The sequence below is a fragment of the Photinus pyralis genome, unplaced genomic scaffold, assembly GCF_008802855.1.
Source record: "Photinus pyralis isolate 1611_PpyrPB1 unplaced genomic scaffold, Ppyr1.3 Ppyr1.4_LG8, whole genome shotgun sequence".
Classification (NCBI taxonomy): Eukaryota; Metazoa; Arthropoda; class Insecta; order Coleoptera; family Lampyridae; genus Photinus; species Photinus pyralis.
In genome coordinates, this window is record NW_022170819.1 from 24,091,237 (window position 1) to 24,112,690 (window position 21,454).

At 39.1% G+C, this 21,454-nt stretch overlaps 1 protein-coding gene across 1 annotated transcript in view; it reads left to right on the plus strand.

Annotated features, from left to right (window-relative positions):
* Positions 1-6,287: 6,287 nt before the first annotated feature.
* The window catches only part of LOC116178169 (extracellular serine/threonine protein CG31145-like), a gene marked incomplete at its 5' end in the record, with an annotated part of 44,274 nt that continues 29,107 nt past the window's right edge, over positions 6,288-21,454 (plus strand). The window contains 3 exon segments of the mRNA XM_031497584.1: positions 6,288-6,531; positions 6,583-6,776; positions 8,810-8,950. Coding sequence (XP_031353444.1) covers positions 6,288-6,531; positions 6,583-6,776; positions 8,810-8,950 — 579 coding nt within the window.

The window sequence follows — 21,454 nt, forward strand, 5'->3', positions numbered from 1 at the left end:
ACAAACACAACCCACTCGTACTCAACCCAAACGCAACAACCTTAACAGCACTACAGGCTCACAAAATACTGTAATGTCTCCACCAATAACCCATGCAACAACAGAAATACAACTTCAAGAACAAAGAAACACCATAAATACAAGTAACGCAACTTGCACTACAAAGACAGGTCCATCCAATAAAGTTACACGCCCTAGCACATTTAAAAAACACAAAACTCCTTCTTCACAGAAACACACCACATTTTCACAACCCACTCGTATTCAACCGCAACGCAAAAACCTTAACAGAACTACAGGCTCACAACATACTAAAATATCTCCACCAAAAACCCAAGCAACTTCACAAATACAACCTCAAGAACAAAGAAACATCATAAACACAAGTAACGCAACATGTACTACAAAGACAGGTCCATCCAATAAAGTTACACGCCCGAGCACAGTTAAAAAACACAATACTCCTTCTTCTCAGAAACAACCCACTCGTATACAACCGAAACGCAAAAACCTTAACAGCACCACAGGCTCACAAAATACTGCAATATCTCCACCAAAAACCCAAGCAACCTCACAAACACGACCTCAGGAACAAAGAAACACCATAAATACAATTAAAAAACACAAAACTCCTTCTTCACAGAAACACACCACGTTATCACAACCCACTCGTATTCAACCCAAACGCAAAGCCAAAGAAACACTTACACAATAAACTCCATTTAATAAAATTACAGGAATTATTATAATGATTTTTTTTTGTTTTGTTTTCCTCTTTCCTGATAGCGTTGGCTATTGTGCCCATCAATAGGTATGTTGGTAAGTATGAATTACATACTATCCCTAGATTCCAATGTACGTGGCTTTTTTTTTTAAGGACCCTACATAACTTCACCAGACACAGACACAGACACTAATCGTTACTTGATTTTAATCCGTGCGATTAGTTAACCAGGCTAGACCTGAGTTCTCACAAGAAACACCGACCATAATAATGATAATGCATTTATTGACAACAACTTAATATAATGTTCAATGTTCAAGATAAAAATAAAGAAAAATAAAATCATACATGATGTTCGAAGAGAACAGAGTACTTAAGAACTGCCTCACTTGTTGTTCCCAAATCCCAAATGGAGTGAGTTCAAGCAACTACTAAGTAGCAGCTTGGTCTTCCACTCAACCCAGTTTGATTACTAAATAACATTAATTATGGCATTACGAGTGAAAAATAATATTTTTAACGGGACAAATAAATTATAATAAAAACAGAAGCTTATCAAGATTAATTTTTATTTAAGAGGTGTATTGATTAAGTAGATATAGTTTATGTAGTTGAATTTTGAAATGTTGTATAGGAAGTTCTTTAATTTCAGGAGGTATTGAATTATAAACTTTAGACGCGTTATAACCAGAGTTGGACTGGGTCACTGGGTCACTGGGTCAACTGGGTCACCTGGGTCACTAAATTAAACTGGGTCACTGGGTCACGTCATACTCTTTTCAGTTAGACCCAGTGACCCAGTGACCCAGTTTGACCCAGTGACCCAACTTGACCCAGTTTGACCCAGTTTGACCCAGTGACCCAGTTTGACCCAGTGACCCAGTTTGACCCAGCGACGCAATTTCACCCGGGGACCCAATTCGACCCAGTCACCTAGTTTGATTGAATAACGCAGTTAAGTCAGTGCCCTCGGTTCAAGTGTACAGATTATGCAATAAATGAAATGCTGGTTTGTTGAAAATAATACTCGATTGCTTGACAACTGCCATTTCTGTGATGTTTGCTTTAATACTGCCGTAAAAAACTTTCCATGTCCCGAATTGTATTAGAATAAGTTATTTCTTTGCTTCAGGGCTTTCCAGTTTGCTTACAGGTGTTCATTCACATTTAATTTTTTTCTACTAGTTAGCTTAATCCAAATAAATCTTTTCTCTAAATACTTTCATTGACTACTTGACTACAAACTATAAACAAATGCATTTGATTTTTTTAGGTATTAGTTCTCTTGAATGAAATTGGGCTACGTGCTTGTTGCCGAATATTATTGAGGAAGTTTTTTTTAAATTAAAAGTTACTTGAAATTGTTTTGGATGATAACTAACAATAATTTAATTACTGGGCTACCGGGTCAGGACGGGTCACTGAGTAAAGCTGGGTCAGGATGGGTCACTGGGTCAAGCTGGGTCACCGGGTCAAGCTGGGTCACCGGGTCAAACTGGGTCAAGCTGGGTCACCGGGTCAAGCTGGGTCACTGGGTCAAGCTGGGTCAAGCTGGGTCACCGGGTCAAACTGGGTCAAGCTGGGTCACCGGGTCAAGCTGGGTCACTGGGTCAAGCTGGGTCACCGGGTCAAGCTGGGTCACCGGGTCAAGCTGGGTCACCGGGTCAACTGGGTCACCGGGTCACTGGGTCACCGGGTCACTGGGTCAGTAAACTAACTGGGTCACCGGGTCACTGGGTCACTCTATGCTTGACCCAGTCCAACTCTGGTTATAACTAAATGATCTTTCATACAAGGAGGTTTTATGAAGCGGTAAATTTTTATGTCTCAAGAAAAAATCACGTATGTTATGCCGAAATCGAAGCTTATTGAAAAGATACTGTGGTGTTTGGCGAGTAATGACTTTATGATATAAGCAAGCCGAATGCAGCATTCTTCTATTTGTCATAATCAGCCATCCTATTTCATTCAGTTTGCCACCAATAGAATTAAATTTTCGAATACCAAATATTAACCTTAGACACGAGTTTTGGATGCGTTGTATTCGTCTGCAGTCGACGGAAGTTAAACAAGGACCGTACACACAATCACAATAATTAAAATGAGATAGGACAAGCGACTCGCAGAGTATTATTTTTACTTTTTTAGTTAAGCAAGACCGATTTTGATATAGTATATTAAGTATGGAGAACGGTAAGGGATTTTTACCGTTCGAAGACAATTGTTTGGAGGAGGAGCGGAGCGACGACTCCAATTATTGTCTGAGAACGGTAACCCTTAACGTTCGACGTGCTTATAACATTTTTTGCGCGATCGAAATTAAAATTATTCAACCAATATAAATATGCACTAAGAAATTAACGAGCAGAATAAATCGAAATGATCGAAGTGGTATGGTGTACATCACTAGGTAACCAGTTTATTTGTCAAAATTGAAATTAATAATTTCATAAAATTGTGCATGTGTCTGATGTAGTTTGCTAGCTTTGCACTTCCTTTATGACTTTATGAGCCAGGTATTTGCCGGTGGCCGAATGGTATGTCGAAGATTAAATTAAAGATTAAATGTAATGTAAGACTGTTAACATTGAACTGATTGTTTTTAAAAAGGCGTCGGTAAGTATTTTTGCTGTTCTGTTTTCAGATCGGTAAGTAATTTTGGCGTCGTCGTAATCATAGCAACTGGTAAATTCCACTTACTGTCATGGAAACACACATGGTAAATAGTCAGAAATGACCGATCGCGCAAAAAATTTGTTTTAGATTAATAAATGCCTTTTGCACATTTTTAGATATATGCTGTCGAAACCTAAGTTCATCATCTATAATAAGCCCTAGGTTCTTAACACTGCTCTTAACACCCAATGGAGTATCCCTTATCATAATATTTATTTGAGATATATACTTTTCTCTTGTCTTCCGTTTGCCTAATAGCATGAGGTAGCATTTAGATATGTTAATTTGTAACCCATGAACCTCTGAATAATCCACTAGACTGTTAAGATCAGTGTTAATATGAACCAAGGCAACGGGCAAATCTATAGGCTTGAAACTGTAATGCAACTGAGTGCCATCAGCATATAAATGATATTTACAAAATTTTAGAGAAGATTTTAAATTAAAGGTATATATAACGTAAAGCAGGGGACCAAGAATTGAACCTTGAGGTACTCCATTGATAATTGGTAAAGAGATAGATTGAGAGTCTTTTATTTTCACTATCTGGCTGCGATTAGTGAGGTAATTTTCAATTAAAGAAGTAGCAGACTCGTCGAAACCAATACATCTCAGGATTGACACCATAACATCATGTCTTATGGTGTCAAACGCCTTCGAGTAGTCAAGCATAATCAACACGGACAGTTCATCACTATCAGCACTGCTCAATATATCATCAGTTATATTTAAAAAGAGAAGTTTCACAACTAAAACCCGATCTAAATCCCGATTGAGTCTCGAGGATAATATCAATGGATTTGCACATAACTTTGCATTTGAGTCATCATAATTTTTCGAAAACTTTTTGATAAACATGGAAGGATACTAATTGGTCTTAAGTCCTTATAGTCAGTTGGTGCATTTGATTTAGGTACAGGAATAACCTTTGCGGTTTTCCAGGAGTCTGGAAAGATCGAATCGATTATGCAGGAATTGATAATATGTGTCACGTAAGTGTGGTGTCACACTATGCGTTTTTACCGCTCCCGCTAAAACGGATGCGGTTTGACAGGATGAGATCTACTTGTCACACTATTCCGGTCTAACGGGATGCGTTTTTGCTATATTTTGGCAGTCTAAGTAGTGAGTGTCTCAATTATTGTTAAAGATGGTTTGTGCGCTTGAGGCGGAGGGGTTATTGCGAAAGCAGATATATCGTCAAAATTGGATTGATCCTTTTAATTCAGGACGAGAATCTAATAATAGGTTCGCGAAGTTTTATGAAAAAATTCGAATGAACAAGAAAAATTTTTTTGTATATTATCGAATGTCCAAAAATTCAATTTCTACCCATGATTTCTCCCTACAGTTTATATCTACATACTCTTTAGATTGTTTTTCCCACAGTGCAATTTTTGCATGCACGCACTCGATGAATAAACCGACATCAAACATTGTAAACCTAACAAAACACCCGGTTGCAACGCTCAGTATGACAACTTATGACAACCAACATGCAACACACGTGGTTTAATGTCATTGTGGTTGTCATGTCATCCTGCGCAGCGGCAGCAGGATGCGGTTGCATCCGGTTGGTGTGGCGAAAACGCATATATGTGACTGGTACCATTTAATAACGTGTGATATTATCATCCCGTCAAACAGGAGCGTTTTAGCGGGAGCGACAAAAACGCATAGTGTGACACCACACTAAGGAACAATAAAGGGACAGCAAAGTCGTAACATTTTTATACTCAGTTCATCAGTTCCAACCGCATTACTTTTGATATTTGATAAGATTTTTAATATTGCTTGGCCATCAGTTAATGAAAATTGAAAATTTGTCCCAAACTTTTGTGGAAAATCTTCGCAATAGAATCGAATAAGGTTGTTGAAATTAACGGTAGACAAAGATTTACTTGAATTTACAAATGCCTCATTAATTTTGTTAGGATCACTAAGATGAATTACGAAGAAAAACTATAAAACTGGCGGCTATACACCACTGTTTCCCTGAATAATTGAGCGTTAATTAAAAATCAAAGTCGCTACTGATAGATAAACTTAAAGGTAATTGCAAATGTGGAAAACCGTCAATGTACTGACCTTTAAATACCGTATGGTGGAATAATCCGAACTAAAGGAAACAGATACACATCGTCTACCTTTGACAAACTACAGGCGGTGTTCAACCTCCTGTAAGCTATTCCCTTGTTGGGAGTGGAGAACCAGTAGGTACATATTCGCCCATTTGTGACTGTTACGACTTTACGAGGAGAGAGTATACGGAACCTGCGAATATCTACATCCCCTTTTTACAAGCAAGGAAAATTTTCTTTCGCTGGCATCTTATATCAGAAAGAAATGTTAAACGCCAACATCAAATAACAAAGGGTGTGCATTATACTATTATAAAAGATCGCCTGACAGTTGGAAATATCATATTTCTTCTCAAGTTCAAAAGTGGGTTCCTAAAAACATTATTTAGCAGCGACAGAATAAAATCGTTAGGTACGCAATTAAGCTTCTTATTACTGATGACGGATACTCCTCGCTCGTTTGGAATAAATTATTCCGCACGCGTCGGAATACCGCGAGACGGTTTCTCCACGTACATTCATTTGTTACAGTAAAATAAAATCGCGATTGAAGTCTTACATAGTAGCAACTTTCTTTACAAAGTGCCTAACTACAAATAAAACTCGTCCCTTTGAGCTCCTCAAAGTTACGGTATAGTTTTCCTCCTCAAATTACTTTGTCAACTAACTGTAAAATTAGCCGACTGAAAAGTTCATTTGATGATTAGTAACTGAGCCCGCATCACTTGTTTACGTATTCTTCCATTTCAGCGTATTGAACCGGGAAATCCTTATTTTACCTTTTACGTCTTTTTTTTTGTTTTCAGACTGTTGGGCTTTCGCAGAGCGATGCCTGTTACCGGGAGACGCCTAAACATGACGACCGAATTATATCAGAAAGCCGAGGGGGAGCTGCTGAAAACATTTTTCGTTTCACCGTCGGACAACTTATGTTTTCATGGGAAATGTACTTATTATTGCGATACGTCGCATGCTATTTGTGGAAATCCGGATATGCTGGAGGGAAGTTTCGCGGCGTTTTTGCCGTCGAAGGAGTTCGCGCCGAGAAAGGTGGGTGCGTCGTCAAAATCTAATTCGAAAATGTATATTTATTATTTGTAGGTTTGGAGGCATCCCTGGAGACGCTCGTATCACAAAAGGAGAAAAGCTCAATGGGAAACTGAAGCTAATTACTGTTCAGTTGTCCGTGAAATTCCGCCGTATGATCAAGGGCGACGGTTATACGATCTCATGGACATGGCCGTTTTCGACTTTATGACCGGAAATATGGATCGACATCATTACGAAACTTTCAAGTAAGACTTTTGCTATTTTCAGTATTCACAACCTCTAGGTGCGGTTACATTTCAAAGGGAAAATTGAAATAAGATCGACTAAAAATTATAAAGCGCTTCTTTCTCTTTGACTTAATGAATGAAAATTGTGAATGATTTGATGATACTGTTGATTGTTGCTCCTCTCAAATTTTAGCCACGGTTTTTTTGGCGTTTGTAGCAGGTTTTTTTGTGCGATACCAATACATGTACATCGAAAATTTTGGAAACAAATTCGAAAACGTTACCGGATTTCCTTTTGGGGCTTTCTGGAGATCGCGGGGACGTAGAGGAGCGTATTCGTGCGGTGGTGGGATTCGAGAGATAACTCGAAATTTGGAAACGGCGCATTCCGGATCGCCCTTCTCGAAATTGGGGTTTTTCGCATTTTCCAGCTTTGAGAACTTCTACAGGCTAAACCGTTAGAGTTAGAGCAAAACGTAAAAAAACATATCAAATGAAAAGAGATATGCGGTAGATTTTGGTCTGTACAATCCAAAAAAATCACCACCAAAATGATCTGACCAACCAACCAACAAAAGAGAGTCATAAAACAACATGAAACGTTGCTTTGTCTCAAAAATCGAGCGAATAATTGTCGTAGTTCTACAAGAAAAAGAAAGATAAACAGATTTTGGCCCATGGCGCCGAAAAAATTACAACCGACATTATCTGGCCACCACACGAAAAGCGTTTTGCAGAAGTTGACAAAAGATTATCTCATAAAATCGTATGAAACTCGACCAGATAAAAGGCAAAGAGATCTTTTAAAATTGCGCGGCGGTAGAGTTGTCTCAGATAGATCGTAAAAAGGCATTTGCTTATAGATATTGACCTATAGCAGCCAATAAAAATTTGCAACTGTTAAGACGTGACCACTTGTTGGAACTGCCAAAATTTTGGTCACGTTGGAAGATGTAGTCAATCCAACCGTATCCACTGTTATCGCTGCGGGAAACCAAATGTTACTCTATGTAATTGCCCATCAGGTCCGGGAAACGGTCAAGGGAACCATTGAATTCGGATCGATCAGGGAAGATGCATCTCAGAGCGACCAGACGACTGTTTCCATGCTTCTGAAACTGAACAAAGAGTTTGTTACATGTTAAATTTGCGCATAAGCATCTTCCGAGCTATTTAGTGTTGCATGATGTGTTGTCGACCATTAGGCTCTTTTTAATGTCAGAGGATGTCATAGTTCGCATTCCCGAGAAAATATTTTGGAGGAACCATGAAAAAAACAGACGGCCATTGCTGTGAAAGCTATACAAATCCATGAATAAGTTGATTAAGAGATCTTTAGCTTCCTTAGAGAGGTTCCTGAGACGTCAGGCAGACCGTCGAAATCAACTTCCCAGTCATACTTAGGTACCATCTGAGAATACGTAGTCCCTGTCGTCGCCTTAGCAGTTTTCTTGTCAGGTAATGAGCTAGTCAACTCATGGATGAAATTCGTCAGAGGGCAGTTGCAGTTATAGTGAATCTATTTAGGAGGTTATCAAGAATTCCTTGGGAAACTGTAAGGGTGCAATCAGGGAAATTTGCAACCATATCTACAGAATCAAGTTACACTATATACCGTACACACCATCCATAGTTTGTGCAAGTCCAATAAAGACGTGCGATATCGTATGAAGCAATTCAAACCACCACTCACCTAATCAACGCCGAATCAAGAAAAAATATACGAAAGACAACTTCCTCAAGCGATGACTAAATTAGGGAAGACCACTTGTTGGAACTGCCAAAATTCTGGTCACGTTGCATGAGAATGTGCTTAACCTCACTGTTATTGGTGCGGGAAACCAAACGTTGCTTTACGTGATTGTCCATAATGTTTGGGAAATGACCAAATTCGGATCGATCAGTGCGCTCTGCCCAAAAGAAGAGTACGAACCCATACGTGAAAAAATCACCAAAATTTAACTTTTTTGTTTGGTGTAAGCTACCTTCAATTATTGCTGTCTCGTGGACGGTTTGGTATTTGAAAGGCTAACAGTTGTATTTGTTCGCAGGCTGTTTGGAAATGATACCTTTCCGCTCCATTTGGATCATGGCAGGGGATTCGGTAAGCCTTTCCACGACGAGTTGTCCATACTAGCTCCGGTGCTACAATGTTGCATGATTAGACAAAGCACCTTAGAAACTTTGCTCAAGTAAGTAAACTAATTTTTTTTTGTTTCTATATATTTTGTACCTTGCCACAAAACGTGTACCTTGCCATATTTTAAAAGCCCCTTATATTACAGGGTTTTTTTATGTAATGGTACTGAAGTTGCAATTTATTCTTACGTATTGTGCTGTTCTGAAAAGAAATTTCGCTTGTAAAAGTTGTCGTATCAGGATCTCAGAAAGTTTAAAATACATTCACTGATACATCTGAAAATATATTGATCATGTTACGGCAAGTTTGCAAATGGTGGTTCTATCAGATTCGCAGAAACGTAAGGTGGTTTGAATGCTTTCACTTGGTATATTATCCTGATACCAAATTCTGTTTTTTAAACAAATGTATCAGGATTCCAGGGATTAGACACCTTATGTGTATAATATCTGTACAATTAAAAATATCTTGTTGAATTAATTCAGGACTGCACAGCTCGGATTTTGATTCGAAGGATTCGCGTTTCGTTCTGCAAATACAGTCGGAGAAGTTAAATGTTGATTAACTACGTTTCTCATTTTGAAATATTTATCTTTACAAATAACGTTAATGAACTTTATACTAATATCGCTCATTTACGTAAGTTCGCAGACTCATTTAGTTTTCGTAAAGGCTCTTTTTTTCTCATTAAGCAAAATAATCCGGTAATCGTCCAGCACGCAAAAGTCGCTCATAGTACTGATCGCCCGTTAAATAGAAAATGTGTAGTTGAAGATTCGCGTGTAACGTTGGCCATTTACTCTAATTGCATTTGAAACAAAGAGCGCCTCTGGAAGAATGGATAATGGCGCACAGTTTCATAATTAGTTCCACTCGTGTGTTTCGACGATTTTATTAAACATAACCACAATAAGACATCTCCGTCGAGTTTATATTGTAAAACTAAAACAAACGCTCGCCTCGTCTCGCTTAAATTAATTAATTTGAAAAATTTCCACCAATTCAAACTTGTAAACTTGTTACATGCCGTCTTCAATCATCAGGCGCCCCGAGAAATTATTAAAATTTGATGTGAGGGTTAAATTATCTTCCATCGACTTTAATTGAATAAATTGGGGTGGCACAAGATGTATTATTTCGTCAATCGTCGGTAATAAATAGCGCCTCGCGCGCGCTAAGATTTCTTCATTAAAATTGCGCGAAAAGAGGGATTAATAAATTAATTGGATAGATTAATCAGGGGGTTATAAATCAGAGGGAGGCGTTAACAAGCCATTTCAGAGAATGGATCACTTATTTATGGTAAGCCGGTGTTCTTCCGGCGTTTACACGAATCCAAAAATTTCTCCACGTGACGCTTCGGATTGACGCCGCCGCTCGAAAATAAATTGCTATAGTCGATACAATGCAATCCCCGTTCCATGTCATTAATTTTATGACGTAATGATTATTAATCGGCTTCTGTTAATTTATAGCTTAGACGGACAACGGTAAATCATCATTTAAAAAACTGGCATCGTTGCTTTTAAATAAAAAGGAATCGGTAACATTCATATTAATTCCATTTCATTTTTAATGGCTTCGTGTTGCAGTTTCTTACGAATGAGTATGTTGATGTTGTCAACCCGTAGGGGCCTGCTATGATTTTACCGTTGTGTGTCATCGATGTAGATATGATGGAGAAAACGCGGGACACAGTGCTAACTTAAAGAGCGCAGGGGGCAAACTGAAACGGGTAGTGCGATGTTTTAATTGCGCGTCCGAGGGACATTATGCCAACGAATGTTCGCGTCCGAAAGATAATAATGCGTGTTTCAAATGTAAACAACCGAGTCATACAAAGGATAACTGCACGACAAGGAGGCGACTGGAAATAGAAAACCCTATCCCTAGACCCCTAGATATTAGGCTCGTTTGGGGGTGAATTTCCGTCTCGCGTCATTCCCTTGTCAACGCCCTTCCTCTTGTCTTTGCACCTGAACGCCGAGAACTGGTTTGCCGTTTTCCAATTCTGACCATTCCTGTTTCTTACCCATCCCGTTGCGACTCAACTGTGGCACGCGAGAACTCGTTCGCCTCTCCACATGCGTCGGCGTCTTTTTCTTCTTCAAACACCACGTGTTTCGACAAGAACCCGGTCCCCACACCGGTAATGTGAGGAGGCTTGTACCTCCCACTCCACTAGCAGTCTCTTTAGCCTTCACGTGTAACATTGCTGGACGATGACTAATACGTCTTCCAGCGGTACGGTTCTGTAAGTGCAGGAGATCCTTATAACCATCTTCCTTAACATCCTGTTGACCATATTTTTCGCGCTCGCATACCTCATGGTCTCACTTCTTCTACTTCTGCGCATATCTTGTCTACTCTTCCTTATCTCCGTACAGCCCTTTCGCTGTTCCTTTATTTCCTTGTCTTTCAAAAAACTCGGGGTAACATTGACATTCTGCAGTCTTTCCAGGAAAGTACCCAACATCTCCCAAACCTCTAACCTATAGTCACTTAACGTTCTCCCACTATTCACCCTGATAATGTGGGGTCCCCTCTTTCATTGGCGATTGGTCACTTGATCACCTTCCAACCCCTCCCCGCCTCATTGAGTACAGGAAACAGCACATGATGGTTTCTTTACATGCCCATGTCTTCTGTCCGGTCTTCCCACACCGGAGGCATGTCTCACCTATCTGGGACCTTTTTTATGACGCGTTCCGTGTCCGTAGTGCCTCTCCTTTCCTATTCTTCCTCTCGGCTCTCCAAATCTTGAGTTGTAATCGACCTTTACCCTCACGTTGTCACCGACTCTCGTTCCCTCCTAGCTTTGTACCCACTCCAGGGTCCGAGTCCCGGCAGGCTGCAGTCTTCAGCTCATCGATATCTCGGAGCATCTTTTCCTGTAATACCCTAACCTTTTCCCTTTTGTCCCCCTCCCCCTTCGCTCCATCTCCATTATGAGGAACCCAGAAAAATTAATGTCTTCACCACTCTGTTCGGGTTTTCCGATATCTTCCTAGTAGTCACTTAAACGTGCCCAATAAACCGTGTTGGTTTTGTCCATTTCTTGGCCCCCATTGTCCTCAAGTGCTCCTAACCGCCCTCATCCAGAAGATTAGGGTTAGGTCGTCGGCGAACGCGATCAATCTCCACACTCGTACAGAACATTCCATAGTTTGGGACCTAAGACCCAACATGCGCAACTCCCGCTGCCACCTTCAGCGGTTCCGCCCCTCAATTCGCCGCTTGGCGCTGTCAACGTACTCCCTGTCAGGTAACCGTGCTGTATGGCCCACAGCAACGCGTCACACAAATCTCGCCATGTGCTAATGAGTTGACGTTCCCCACTTCTTCTACCCCTGCTCACTTCTTGTTTGTTTTATCTCTATCTCTCTTTATCTCCGTACAACCGTTTCGCTGTTCCTCTATCTCCGATGTCTACCAAAAAAACTTCGGGTTTTTCCTTCCTTCGTTATGGCATCGTCTTCCTGCACATTCCTTCCAGGAAAATGACCAATCTCTCCGCATCTTGATACCCCTTTACCCCTTCCCCTGTTTTATTTTTGCCGTGTTCGCACTATCGACGATGATGGGCCTCTGATGAAGGTGGCCTCCCCTCCCTTATTCACGTTTACCATTCTCAGACCCGCTGCTCATGTGATCACCTTCCTACCCCTCCTATTAGTTCCTCCTCTCTGCCTCACACTGGTGCATAAGTTTCACATAGCCGGGCTCCTACAGTTTTATATTAGGCGCCCCCGTTTTAGGTACCTGTAGTGCTTTTCTTCTTCTGCCATTCCTCTCGGCTCTCCTATTCCTGGATAGATTGTAACCGATCAAATCCCTCCCATTGTCCCCGACTCTCTTTTCCTGGATGACGTTGACTCTTGCGAGTCTTGGTCTTCTAGCTGTAATGTTCTTAGGGGTATCTCAGCCGGCACTGAATATGTGAACTTACTCCGGAGATTAATACAAGCAGCTCCTCCTAATTTTCGTTGTCAAAATGTTGGCGTTTCTCGCCACTTTCAAATTTGGGTAGCATTCGGCTGGAACGAATGGGACTCCTACCTCCTATTGTGTTGGAACTTGATCGGGAAGGGGATTAAATAAAAGACAGAATTGTTGTGTGTCTGGAGGGAGTAAGAAAAATAAAATATACTACGCACGAGGTTTGGTTCCAAACTGAAAAGCCGAGAAAAAAGGAACCAACAAGAAAAAACCTGGCATAACACACAAATACAAAAGATAAATCAACTACGACAGCAAAGTATAAACATAAATACGAAATCCTACAACGCAAATTGGGTAATCGAGTCAAATGTCGTTAAACAGGGTGTCAATTTTAAAACGTGCAGTCGGTCATATTGTCCAAACTAAAGAAGATATTGAAAATCGCGCAGAACCGTTTCGGGGGTATCGAGTGGGAACCAGAATGACGTTATGAGTGACAACCCCCCACCCCCTTAACCCCCATCTTCAAAAATCCTAAATGGCAACCCCATACTTGTGACACATCGTTGGAAAGCTACTGAAAAATGCTTTCCAGTAGTACCAATAAAGTCAATATTCATTAAGACAATTTAACATAATTAGTAAAAAAAAATTAAGCCATGCCTATGTTCAAGATTTGGTCGCTAAATTCGAAGAAACGGGATCTGTTATCAATAAAAAAAAAGAAAGCAACCAAGATTGCTTAATGACGCAGCTCAGGTTGAAGTTCTTGCCCAATTTGCCATAAATCCCTCAATGTCAACATTTAGTTTTTTTTGTTAATTATTAAATTGTTGATAAATTGTCTTTAATCAATATTGACTTTATTGGTACCACATTGGAGTACATTTTTCAGTAGCTTTCCAACGATGTGTTACAAGTATGTGGTTGCCATTTAGGATTTTTGAAGATGGGGGCTGGGGGGGGGGTTAAGGGGGTGGAGAGTTGTCACTCATAACGTAATTCTGGTTCCCCTTCGATACCCCCGAAACGGTTTTTCGCGATTTTCAATATCTTTAGTTTGGAAAATATGGCCGACTGCAAGTTTTAAAATTGACACCCCGTATAAACAGTCTACGGTTCAATTTTATACAAAACAACTTCTGATGTGATAAATTGCATGTGCCTAAAGAGGACCTGACTTTGTTCCGGCGTCGTCCATCATTAATTTAGCACAAAAAAAGGGCAAGTGAGAATGCCAGCAGTAGGCATTCAAGTGAAAGTAGACCATCGCACATACAATCCCGCATTTTAAACAGAAGAAAACTTAATTAGAGGGCCTCTCTTCTTGTATTGCGAAGACGCCAAGAACCGCGGTCTGCACGAGATGAAACACAGCTAAGAATCCAACTGTAGAAGGTTCTCTTTCCACCTAAATAAATAATCCAAACATACAGGGAAATACCAATATACTCCTGCGTGAACACATTAAAACAATAGTGAATCTTATCATTATCATAATATTTGCCGGCATACTCATGTGCTAAAACATGATTCATCTAACGGTAAACTCAAAACAATGGCGTCTCACGGCCATGCCATGAATCAACAGGTATCATACACAGATCTGAAACCGTAACAAAGTAAGACATTTAAAAATAGCTCAAATAAAACGAGTACTACCTTGATAATGCTTGGAAAAATATCGAACACAAACAACACTCAAATAGACAGAGTACAAAAAACCGGTAGGCAAACACCTGCTTTTCAACAAGACTGGACGACCAGTGGTCGTATCCTCCGCCATCTTCTCGACACCTTCTAGATCCACAAGCATCTTGTCCTGTAACAGCATAACCTCTTTCCCCTTATAACGGTGAATTTGCTCAAACCCGCCGCTAATCGGCCAACTAGCTCAGGGGTAACTATTAATCGGGGTAAGCTTGAGCACTCAAGGGTCATTAGGTATCGTTCGGTCTCTGCGGGCACTGGATTCCGTTCCTCTCATCTAATAATTAGGTATGCTAGAGCAAAGCAGTAAGGGCGCCACCTTATTACCTTGAATATTATACACTGACTGTTACCGGAATAAGGAAGTGTAACAGTAGCGGCACAACAATAATATAATCAGTGAGTACCTGACCACCCAAAAATCAAAAATTTATTCAGTAAGATACACCAAATTCAAGAAAAAATCTTAACGCATGAATATGCACTACTAAAAATAATATACATTTACTAATCTCTTCCCCTAAATTGAATTCCCCCAAAAACTTTACTTAATTGAACATTAATCCCACAAATTAGTGAACGATAACTCGATCACACCCGACGGCATGAAACTTAACGTTATTAACCCCAAAACGAGGTGGCGAACACACAAGTATATAAAGAGAAGGTATTATTCTTACATGTAGTTCCGAAGGCATTCGTGGAGTGAGCTCATCCCAAGAATGTTCAACCTAGTAGCTATAATAAAGAATAAAAGGACAAATTAACCGAGAATGCCTCGGTGAATCAAAAATGCTACAGTGAGGTACTTAACGGTGCCTGAGGGCTTACCACTTGCGGTACTTCCCACGATCGTAATAGGACAAACCAATATTAAATCATGTCTCCGAAGGAGATCTCAAATGCAAAAACAATAATCAGAGCCAATTATGTAGGCATTAATCGAAAGATCGTTAACCAGAATTACGATTACAATTAAATTTAAAATAGTGAAAATTTCCCCAAAACTGGTCAGATAATTGATATAGGCTAAGTAATTATGTCGACGGTGATAAGCTCAGATATAGGTCGTGTATTCTATCTCGCGGTTCCAAACGGCTGATTACTGCTGAATGTGTATTCAGATGAAGGCATCTGTTGGTAATAATTCAAAATGGACGTCCCTCCGGTGACATATGTTAATGTGCAAATTTAAACGGGATACAAGGACCCTCTTATTAAAGAAGGTCTATTGGAAAGATTGACGTTGTATGATAATTAATAACGATCAGGAAGATACGGTCAATAGTTTCGCTGGTAATTCGTTTAAAAGCCTCTCAAAAGAGTTCACTACGATATTGATTAACCAAAAAAAAACTATCAATCCATAGTTTAATAAGATGATTCCGTGAAAGGTAATACTTCAATAGATGACGGAAACCAATCTTTTACGACATTACACCAGCGAACTAATATTCAACCGACACTTTTGCGTCTTCCCAAAACGAGCAACGAAAAGAAAGTAAGTCACGCACGAATTTTCCTCGCCCCGCCAATCGCGCAGGTACCAATCCCGAAATCCACAATCGTCAAAACTAACAATTGAAGGTTACATCGCATTCTCCCCCGCCAGTGCCGTAACAAGGGAAATTCGTACTGACTAACTTAGAATAATTACAACGTTACACCCTCCATTTGCTTTATTGACAGTTTGTTTCACGGGATTTGCTTTTCTCACTCCTCGCTCCATATCTATTCAGATTCTTGCATCGCATTTTAGAAGCAGGGAACGCCATCTCGGAGAGGTAAATTTAAAGCTCATAGTTTATACCTGACAACTAGCAACTAGAAACGAGTGGTAGGCTCTGGAACCTTTAAAGATTGTAGTGTACTTAACCCCCAGATTCTACGCTAACTTCACACTACAAGAACACGGAAATAAAGTCAACCCGACCCGAATAAATTTGAAAAGTGGCCCGTGATAAGACATCTAAGGCAGGGCCCCCTTACGTTAGTTGCTAAGCAACGCTTTGACCTGAAGCACAGTAGGGAAGGAACGTTAAATAAAACACCAAAATTGTGAAAAGTTTGTTTAATAATGATCGTAATTATTATGATTGTGAAAACCCGGAAATTTAAGTCCAAAATAAATTGCATTGCAAAAATAAACTTTTAAATGGTAGTTCACTGAATAAAAATAGAAATAGGCTGAGAAAAAAAGAACTTACCAATAAAAAAACCAGCCGTCAAATTAATATTAAATTGTGTTGTAAAATTAATTGTTTGTAATGATGTGAATGCGTAACATAAAATTATAACATCACAAAAAGTAGCAAGTAAACTTCAAGAGGTAACATATAGGTTAAAAACAAGTTTTGGGAATTATGGGTCAGGTAAGCAGGTACCAAGATTCTAAGAAAGGGTGAAATACACAGGATGTGACTCTTCTTTGGTGCAATAAAGTCCTTTTGTTAAAAGCAAGATGGAAAATTACATGGCCTTGTAGGCAAATTTAACTAAACACAAGATATGTGGAAATTATTGAATCGCCCCTCATTTATCGCGCATAGATTCTAATCTGAAGAGCTTTGATTAGCGTAATCTCGCCCCGCAAGATAGGTAGCGTCGCCCTTGGTTTGGGGTTTCGAGCCTACAGTTGAATGTCGAAGACAATCACGGAATTAGGTGTCGTAGCTCAATTTTGACTACAGTTTTTACAACCCCGTGACTACTGCTTCATTCACGGAGAAAATTGTTAGTAACAAACAAAAAGACAGTACATACATCAAACGAATCGGTAATTTCCACATATTAAAATAAAATTATCAAAACTTACACGAATGTTACTTCAGGGATAAGAGTGATAAGACCAAGTAATCAACATCAATAAACATAAATTAAGCAAGCATTACACCAAAAACGGAAACAATTACAAACAATAGCATAACGGTATCACACATATGATTCTGCACTGCGGTTAAATCAAGTAAATTTCAACACACAAAAAATATAAAATGCGGCATACAAAACACAAATACGATATAAAGAAATGCAAAAATTACTACTTGCAGTAAATAACACAAAATAACAACAAACATTTATGGAGCGACGCGTTCACGACCGATATTCAAGACAAGCTGCCAACCCCCGCTCATGCTTTCTAGAGGGCGCAGGCAGCTTTTCCCCACCTAGAAATTGCATGGTTGCCAACTCTCAAAAATGTATGTATCGTCACATATACACGGTGCAGCGTGCAGCCTTTCAAGATTAACACCGTCTTAGTAGCTGCGAACCGGAGATTCGATGACTGAAAGTGAAGCTTGAAACTGAAAATTGAGAAACCGAAAATTGTCAACGGGATACTGAAGACTGCAAAATTAAACCTGAAAGTGAAAAGTAGACATACATACAAAACGGGATAGCACAAACATTATCAACTTCAACATGGAAATGGGAAACTGTTCAAAAACTAGAAAATAGAAGACCATTCAAGATAGAAACTTGAAAATCAGAAAACGGATTCTGAAAGTTCTAAATCAGTCGAGCAAATGGAAACCGGTGGCTGATTGGGAAGCTTGAGATTGGAACTAGGATACTGAACACGAAATTAAAGCCTTGGAGTCCGAGAACTAAAAAATGCATGGAAACCGTAAGCTTGAAGTTAGAAATAATCAGAAATTTTACAAAAGATAATCGGAAAGGTATGGATTCTAAGCAAGACACTTCAGTTGGAATTTGGAAGATGAAAACATCCTGCCCCCCCCCCTCCCTTTTTATTTTAACTTATCAAAATGTAGGCACTGTGTACTGTGGATGTTCCATCTACAAATGTTATTTTTGGCTTATTTCACCTTTTAACATGGTATAATTTTGCGCGAAATGAGTTTAACTATATCATTAAGGTAGAATGGGTTAAACGGAGCATAACGCGCAATTTAATGTAACAATATGTAAAATAAAGGGACGCGTTAAAAAACAAAATTAAAAACAGAAAAGTAAAACGTACGTACTGTGAGGTTGCATTAAAGAGCGGGCGGTCCCGAATTTTCTTGCGAGATCTTTTTTTAAATTCACTATTTTAGTTCAAATCCCTCTATGATAACAAATATTACGAAACGCATATTACATATTATATACATACATTACCATATAAAACTGAAATGAATTTGAATAAATGTAAATTTTTCAGAGAATTTCAGTTATTTTCTGAATACTTGATTGTATCGAAATATTTTCGTTAATAAATAAAACTAAATGTCATTTAATTATACAATGTTAACCGAACTGGACCTTTTTCTTATTCATAAATTTTGGATTTCCGCAAAACTGTCAGAATGTTGTAGTTTGGTACAATTCATTCAACAGGGCATTGATAAATAATCTAGCGTTTGCCGTTATTGCGTTCTACGTGGTATGTTGAAGTATGCGAGGAATTAGCTCGGAAAAGTTACTATCGATGGCATTTCTTCGTGCGGCATTGGCAGCAAAATATGCAAGGTGCACGTTTGCATAATAATCATTCGTTCGCCATATTTTTAGATACAGATACGTTTAAAACATCGCCCGCACATAGGAGTTAGTTTCGTCAATATATTTCCAGTCAGAATTCATTACATAAAATGTACTCTTTCGTCTACCTTACGAGGATGTCATCTTATTTCCATTGAAAACCCTCCATAAATTGTGGCCACTTGTTGATGTCTCGATTTTGCATAAAATGCTACAATGTAAACAATTCGAGAGTAGGTACTATTTCCCGATTACAAAATTTGTGCTACCTAAGATATGTTGTAGCAATCGGCGCCTGATTGGCAGGTGTTTGGTGTCAAAGGAAACGCGCTTAATTAACATGAATTTTTAGCCGTTTTAGAATACCCGAAACCGAACAATGAATTAAGGAAGTTTGGGACCCCCCCCCCTCCCCCGAAATTGCCGAATTTTATAAATAGTAGGGGAGCTAACACGAAATCCACTGAACGAGAAAGATCAAAATTTTAACCGATGGTGTTCCATTTTGCCCTATCAGAGTATGCTAAAATCGATCGTCTGCCGCCTCAGGTCATACGACTTAAGGCGCTGCGGGTACTTCTTGTGGTACCAATTCTGAAAGGTTGTTTTTCGAAAAAATAAGTTATATACCAAATGAAAACGTTGATATAGCTCTTAAAAAAATATTTAAAAAAATCCCGCGCATTTGATAACTCCGTAAAAAAACAATTCTTAGTCGGTTTTTCACGAACTTTCTACGGATATAACTAGGTTACGGTGGGACGAATGAAGCTGATTTTTTTACAGACTCATGATAGGTACTACTAATGACTTAACGGTGTTTCGTTTTTAAATTTTGTCTCTAATTACAAGGTTATCTTATTAGCTTAACATTATAAGATATCTTATAATTAGAGAAAAAATTTAAAAAAGAAACACTCTCATAGTCATTGGCTGTACCTACCATTAGTCTGTAAAAAAAATCAGCTTCATTCTTCCAACAATAACCTAGTTATATCCGTACAAAGTTCGTGAAAAACCGACTAAGAATTGTTTTTTTACGGAGTTATCAAATGTGCGCGATTTTTTTAAATATTTTTTTAAGAGCTATTATCAACGTTTTCATTTGGTGTATAACTTATTTTCTCGAAAAACAACCTTTCAGAATTGGTACCACAAGAAGTACCCGTAGCGCCTTAAGTCATATGACCTGAGGCGGCAGACGATCGCTTTTAGCATACTCTGATAGGGCAAAATGGAATTCCATCGGTTAAAATTTTGATCATTCTCGTTCAGTGGATTTCGTGCTAGCTCCCCTACTAAAAAGGGAAGAACGTGATTTAGAGGGAATCTTTTTGCTTTTACTGCGCGGTAACGTGTCAAACGGAATACATTTATTATGATTAAGTCGGGAAGATGATACATTACTGGTGAGGAAATTTTGAAGTGCGAGGCCCCTGAGTACTTTAATTTCCGAGTCAGGTAATCTCATTTTACTGACGAGTGTTGTATTAAATTTTACCCAAAATCATCCTGAAACCATCATTTTCATGCCTACTTTCTGTCAGGAAATTTTAGTTTCCATGACAGAGGCAGAGCAGACTACGTTTCCTGCTTGTCTTTTTACTGGCCGCACATGTCACTTTACCGGTCGCACCGACACTTTACCGGTTTTATATACAAATTGACATTTATATTAACCTACGATTTCGGGTAAAATAAATTAAATTAAACAAGTTGTTACAGTTGCCCTAAAAAGACAAAAACATATTTTCTAGTTAAACTCAAAATATACCTACTGGCCAGCTAATTAAATTTATCTTAGCAAACAATATGACAAGTAATTCTAAATTTTACTTAATTTAGTTTAATTCACTGATAATTCGCACAAAACGGACATAGTAAAGCTAAAACTCTGTACCTTATTGCGTTGGAATGTCGCCGGATGTGTTTATCTTGTAGATCCGGTTTCAACTGTGTGATAATTCCCGGGCAGCCTCCCTGTGCAAACGCCTTGATCATAGCTCGAATAATTGCCGTTTTTTAGTAAACAACCACCAGTTTTACTTAAAACAACTCGCCAGTTCAAGGCAACACGCAGAAGTCTTTATAATAATGCTCCGCTCAATTGGATGTCCATTACTAAATGGAAAATGTTCGATTTATTGTGAATTCGGATGGTTCACTTAAATCAGCACTCCCCGCCCGCACCTTAAGCAGCTTATTCGTGCACCAACACAGCTTAATACAGACCGCCCTACTCACTATCGCATGATAAAAATAACTGTACGTCCGTCGACCAAACATAATACTACGTGATAAATTAGCACGTTAACGATACAATATGAATTTTTATATATATTCGTACATGAATTTCCTTCTAAATTCTCTAAAATTCATACCATTTGGTGTAAACCTTCGGTTGTCGGCGGAGTCG